At 29.4% G+C, this 7,157-nt stretch overlaps 1 protein-coding gene across 2 annotated transcripts in view; it reads left to right on the forward strand.

The window, feature by feature from the left end:
• LOC142326575 (ATP-binding cassette sub-family G member 1-like) overlaps nt 1–7,083 on the forward strand; it is a 406,137-nt gene extending 399,054 nt beyond the window's left edge. For both annotated transcript variants that reach the window (XM_075369155.1, XM_075369156.1), the window contains one exon: nt 2,983–7,083. In XM_075369155.1, the coding sequence (XP_075225270.1) occupies nt 2,983–3,411 (429 nt within the window). In that variant the 3' untranslated portion in view covers nt 3,412–7,083. The remainder of the gene's footprint in view (nt 1–2,982) is intronic.
• Nucleotides 7,084–7,157: the final 74 nt, after the last annotated feature.

Below are 7,157 nucleotides of genomic sequence, written 5' to 3' on the forward strand. Positions count from 1 at the left end.
CATTTGTACCAGCGCTTTCCAGTCTTCGAAGCACATTTGGAGTGTAATTTTTGGTGTGGCATTTAGCTCTTTCAGCAGTTCTGTCTTTATCTCTTAGTGTTGGCAAAACATTGTCCTTTCACGATTCATTTCAGCTTGGTGAATAGGAAGAAGTCACAGGAGGCCATGTCCATTGAATATGGAGGTTGAGGCTTTATAACGGTGATGGTTTTGGCCAAAAATTCTCTAACAAGCAGATGCATTATCATGGTGCAATTACCATGAATTTTTTCACACCAAATTCAGGTGTTTTCTTCACACAATCTGAAGAAAACACCAGTTCTACACTGTACATGTAGAACTTCCAGGTAGTACTCCTTATTGACAACCAGGGCCCAAGAATTCATGATACACTGAACCGTTGAAATTGAACCTTCACATTCTATTGAACTTGAAGGTTTTGTGGTCTTTTTTTGGACCAAGCTTATTTTGGTCTTGGCTCTTTAGGAAGCTTCCATTGGGGATGATTGGGCCTTATTTTTGATGTCATACACACACACACCCACCCATCTTTCATCACCAGTTATGATCTGTTTGAGTAGCTATGGGTCATCATTCACTTCATTCAGTAACTCCTGAGCAATGTTCATTCGACACTGCTTTTGGTCGAAATTCAACAATTTTTGAACAAATTCTGCTGCCACATGATTCATATCCAAAACATCTGAAAAAATTGCTTAGCATGAGCCAGATAATTTGCCGACATCAGCTATCTCCCTGATAATGATTTGGCAATTGTCCATACTCATTTTCTTCACTTTTTCAAAGTTTTCATCGATTGTTGATGTGCTGGGACACCCAGGGCACTCGTCATCTTCAACGTCTTCACAGCTCTCTTGAAATGTTTGTACCACTTGTAAATGCTTGTTTTATTCATAGACTAATTACCAAAAGCAACATACAACATTTCCAATGCTGTGCTGCACTTTATTCCATTCTTAAAGAAAAAATTTAATGAAAATTCATTGTTTCATTTTTTCCACAAGTTAAAAATAGCCAACAATACTAAAACAAGTGTAAGCTTTTCGGCAGCCAAACAATAAACCAAGCATCCTACATGGCTACCAATATAAACATACATTAGGGATTAGTATTCAAACATAACAAAAAAAGATTGTGACAATTGGAGGCTTATACAGCCCAGGAAATTAAAAAAATCTGTATTTTTTTATCAATCTTCGTAGAATAAAAATAAAAACATACTTAGTGATAAGATACATTTAGCTAATATCTCTCAATAAAAGTTCTTACCAATTGACAACGTTTATGTTAAATAAGATATAATATATTACCACCACTACACATAATATCAGAATCGGCTCTTTTAAATCACTATCTCTTAGAACTGGGTTGCATATGTTGAGATGTTAACCTCAGTATGTAAATTTTACCAAAAACATTTTAAAAGTCATGAACTCAAACAATACAAAATTATTCACTACTTATATTTAATCAACCCAATACAGATCAGATGAACTGTTTAACCATGTATTAAAAGGTTTCCCAACTGTCTGAATGATTTCCATTATTATCATCTGTAATACCACTGAAGAACATGAATTACAGTCTTAAAAAGATCTGGAAGCAAATTTCCAATTATTTAAAAAATGACATTTGATTTGTTTTTTAAACAATATGAACATCATTTCATCATGCTTATACACAAGTCTTATTTAGATAATAAGAACCATTGGGTAATTAAAAATTATGTGAAATTATTTGTAGATATATTAGATATTTTTCACATTTTTCCAGCAATATCTACATTTATCGTAATGTGGAACTATTTTTTTGGTATCCCTTTCATAAAATTAATGCTGTATCTAAAAATAGCCAATGTTGTTTATCTTTCTTTGTTAACTTCATCATTTTCTTAACTGCTTCGTAAGAACTGCTTAAAATACAGAAATGAATGTTTTTCGGTATACTAAGTCTTGCCAGTAGGGAATAATCCAATTGTTCCTGACCAGATGAGCTCTTGGATCCCAGCATTAGTGAGTGGCTAAGCATTATCATAAATCTTTCTTCTGATCACATCATAAAACAATGTCAGAATTTTACAAGACAGTTCTTGAAATTTGTGGAAGGTGGCAAATATAAATTGTCTTTTCACAATTTTTTTTCCAACAGGTAGACTTCCCATCTTGTGCTTCATCATCCTCTTTTTGATGTTCTTTATTGAACTTCTAATCTGTTTTCATATCATTCCATCTTTCATTGCTTTTTAACTTTAAACTTTACCGACGAATCTGTTGGTTTTACATTTCTTCTAAAAACAAACTAAATTTCAGAAACAACTAGTCCTTCAATATCATAAATATTTAAAATGGACAAAATAAACCGTAAATAAAAATTGGTTCTTCTGTAATGCTCACAGCTTGCTTATGTTGCAAAGATGACCAAGTGCTCTGTCAGCCGTATTTGAAAATTATACTTATTCACAAACATGCCTTGTATAAATTGAATTTTTGTATTTTAATTTTATCTTAATAGCTTTTCTGTTTAACTAATTTTTTAGCTTTTACTTTTACAGAAATCAAATTCATCAATAAAAAAATAATAAAATCATACTTGTGTATTTGTACATAAAACACTGAGACTGTTGTATGAGTATGTCATACAGAAGTCTTTTTTGTTATTTTTTGGCAGTTTTGTCACTTTTTTGTTATTTTGGTAAAGGTTATTTTTACTCATAAACAGCTATATAGTTATCTCGTTTATCAATTTTATTTTTCACATACTTGATTTGAAACAGCAGAAAAATTTTATATAACAAGCCAAACAGAATATAACTCCTTTTTTTTACTGAACTTTTCCTTTTCATGGCCTGGCCTCCTGGACATTTCCCATCTACCCATCTAGATCTCCTTAGTTTTTATTATTTCATTTCTTTATTTTACCATTTTATTTTCTTTATTTATTTATTTTTTTTTTTTTTTTTAGAATGGAATATTTGTTGGACCAGCTATATCTGTACCATTAATGCTTCTTGCTGTATATGGTCTTGGTTCAGGAAGTAATAATATCCCAACGCTAATTCGTCTGGCGATGTATTTCAGTTACCTTCGTTACGGTTTAGAAGGAATTATTTCTTCAATTTATGGTAACAACAGATCAAAACTTATTTGTCCCGAAAGTGAAATATATTGCCAGTTAAGGGAACCAAAGGCATTATTGAAAGAAGTGGGAATGGAAGATGTTAATTATTGGGTGGATATCGGTGCATTGTGTATTTCAGTTATTGTGTTTAAGATTATATGTTACATTTTGTTAAGAAAACGTTTAAATTCAACGCGTTCGTTTGGAGCGTTAGGCTTTATCGGTCAATTTATTAAAACTCATTTTAATTTAGCTGGTAATCTGAATAGATGATTTTAACATATGCGATACGGTAAGTGTATTTTTTGTGATTGTTTGACTGACATTACTAGCAATTTTATTGTTCCTTTAATTTTATAACAGTTATTGTTATGTGTATATATAAATATAATTTTTATGTTTTATAAGTTATTCTTTGGTGGAATTAGTGTGTGATGAATTTAAATAAAGATTAGAAAATTTTTTTGCATTTTATTTTTAATTACATTTATCACAATAAAAAGTATTTCTAAATTAGACTCATGATAATTGCTTGTTGTTTTTTTTTTAAGTGGTTAAAATAATATATTTTTTAACTACTTTTGTAATAATAGAACTATTTAAAAAGATACAGGAAAAAAATAAGTTTCATGTCTGATATATGCTATTTCCTAGAAAATAAAAGCTTTCATTTAGAATCACTTCTATTTAAGGTGTTTTTAAATGAAATTAAGAATATTTGAGATTATTGTTAATATTAAGCACTTTTAAAATATCATACAAAATTGTAATGTTCTTATTAATTTTATAATAATTATAAAGGAATTTACTTATAAGTAGATATTCTTATTGTATTAAAAATATATTAAAATATTACCCGTCTTTACTATAAAAATGTACATTTTATTATATGTATATAAATTTTATTACTCATTAGCAGTTTTGTTGTAAAGTACAAAACTTGCTATTGATTAGAATTAGAAAAAAGAAGAATTGTGTACAGATGTGTTTATGAGAAGACGAGAACATCCATCGCATTGTTACTGTACTGTTGTAAAGAAAAATATCTTACCTCTTTACTTCAATCCATCATACTGTTCACGAAGTTTCTTACAGTCATTAAGCACAACAGTCAATGTAGGACTAATTTTTTTTTTCTGATTAGCCATTATAACTTTCTAATTTTTTTTTTAAATCATACATTGAAGTCTACATATCTGAATTTATTTGTATTGAGTCCACCTCAAATTAAAAATACAAAAAATGTGAGTTGTGATAGAACTGGCCAAAGGTTTAATTTTTTTTATCTGAATGTTTTTAAAAGCTAGTTCCCTTTAAAGTAGGCTGATCCCAATTGAGAAAGCAGTTCTTCCATGCTGCTGGAAGCATTATAATCTATTTTCAAAATACTCAGTAGGTATTTCTTTGCATCAGTTTTGATCTCTTCTCTATCCTGAAATCTTATCCCTTTGTGTCAAGTCATGCAGAGCTATATCTGATAAGTAGGAAAGCTGCTGAACCTATACGTTATACTGTAATCTGCTAAAAAAATATCCATACACTAGAGCAGTAATGAATCAATTTAAGTCACCATTTTCCAACAGCTTTGGTCCTTTAATCTAACAGCATATTGTAAACAACAAAAAATAATTAGGAAGTATTCCTTGTACACATTTTGATTTTTGGAAGCATACTCATGATAAATTATGTCCTGGTAGTCGGAAAAAATGGTCATCACACTTTGTGATTTCTCTGCCTTCTTCAGCCAAAGAGACCGTGGTATGTTATATTGATGTGGTTGTTAATTTATCTTTGTATTGTAACCACAGATCCAAGTTCCATCTCTGGATTTTCTTCATAAAATCAAGTTGTTACAATTTAGTATTGTTGCAATCCAGTATCTTGCATGTAATATACAGATGGCTTTCCTTTTAGTGAGGAGCGAGTTTTCTCAGTATGACTTTGAAGCGACACAGGATTTGCAAAGATTATCATATGAATTGATTGTACTGAAACAAATGAAATTTTATTTTAATTTTCAATCTTTCTATTTATTATTTGTCTTCCTTTATTTACTCCAAAGCTTTGTCTGATGTTTCTCAATTTTTATTGACAGCCTGCTAAACTATTCATTATTCTCAATTATTCTGGTCACTGTTAAAACAATTACACCACTCTTCAACACTATCACAACTTCATTACAAAAAACACTTTTTGACATTTTTAATATCTATGATTGCCTATTATTAAGTTCTAGATAAAGTTTAATGCATACTCTTCAATCAATCCATTCTGACATTTTCATTCAACACAAGAATACAACAAACACATGATCAAGATAAGAAGCTGCCAAACTGCAAAGTATAGCAGTCTTATGAAAAAAATCACACGTACTTGCTACAGAACAAGGTCATGTGCAGAACTAATCTCTATCCTGTAGTGCAGCTACTTGACCGGTGAATGCAGCAAGATACAGAATGACAACTATCTACTCTATTGTCAACTTTCTGGTAAATGTGATCTGAGAAAATTGCATAGTATCATAAATGAAGAAGTGATCAAATTCCTTGAATTTTGTAGCAAGAAAGTAGTATAATATGAAGCTAGTCGACCAGATACACAGAGAAAAGAGGGAAAAAAATGATGTCTGATGCTGTTTGACAGACCTTCTTTTAGATATTTATTAGATAGCTTTTTGTTTTTATTAATAAAAAGTAAAAAGGTTAGACCATTTATTTGACCAACTCATGGAACTTAGTAATGGAATACTGAAATTTTGCTTGTGGACTGTTAACCTGTTATACTGTGAAATAAAGTTAGGTGAGAATATTAAAATGAAATGTAATTGTAATTAAAAATAAAATTCTTAATGTTACTTATTTAACTGTAATGAGCTTCACGTTTGGAGTTGTTCAATGATTGATTTATGTAAAGTAGATTTTTTGTTAGATCGGACATTGTTGAATTAATTATTTTCAGCTTAGTTCATCAATGATCTAAATCTTATCTAATATTTTTTTTTTCTGAATTAGCTAGTATGTATTTATTGTAGTCATTATCTATTATCAGTTATTTCATTTTATTAACTCTAATTGTGAAATCACTTTTTTTTCATTTGGCCAGTTTAGATACAGGAACATAATTTATTTGCCATAATTCACCAAAACTTGTATCTTGTTATCTTTTGCAAAATATGTGTGGTGTACATTAATTTTGATTCTTTAATATAAGCTGATGTAGAAAGATTTTAACACATTCTATTAATTCGCTGCTTTGGAAATACGCTAAGAGTATTGCGATTATAGATGCTGTTCCAAAATACTTTGATTATTCTTTTTCTTATGATATAAATCTTATATTTTTAATCAACAGTAGAATTCCTTTTAAGCATCATACTTTTGTGATGGTTGGGCATGTTGGTGAAGGTTGGTTTTGTGATGGGATGGACCTTTTAACCATCACACTATTAGACAAGTAGTGTAAACTGAAAAAGCTCTTCATACAACAGAAATAAAAAAATATTTGTAAAAATGCTGATAGTCGAAAACCTTTCATCGATCTTATGGACTATATGAAAAATGGACAATAATAAGTATGTTAATATTTTCAAAAACTATAAAAAAAGTGCAACTAGTACTTGTATTATAAATGCCTATTATCGACATTACTTATCCGAGGTATTTAAGAAAAAAAACTTGGATATGTAGAACTCAGATTAGTGGAACTTATCTGTAATCAGTAATCATTTTTTTTTATTAATCTGTAACTTTTTTGTATGTTGGTATTTTGTATTATTTATCTTGTTAGTAATCTTAGGTAAGTGTATTTTGTTTATAAAATTAAAATTATGAAATGTGATATTTAAGAAATCATTAATGCATGTATGATTATTATTCATTTGCCAAAAACAGTTTTTGTAAAACTGTAATTTTTTTATGTATTAAAGGTTTATATATGTATATTTACTTTCTTTTTTTTTAAATTAATTCTGTCTTTGTTGCACCTTAATTTTCTATGTATTCAACATATAAAGTTCCCTT

The sequence above is a fragment of the Lycorma delicatula genome, chromosome 6, assembly GCF_047948215.1.
Source record: "Lycorma delicatula isolate Av1 chromosome 6, ASM4794821v1, whole genome shotgun sequence".
NCBI lineage: Eukaryota > Metazoa > Arthropoda > Insecta > Hemiptera > Fulgoridae > Lycorma > Lycorma delicatula.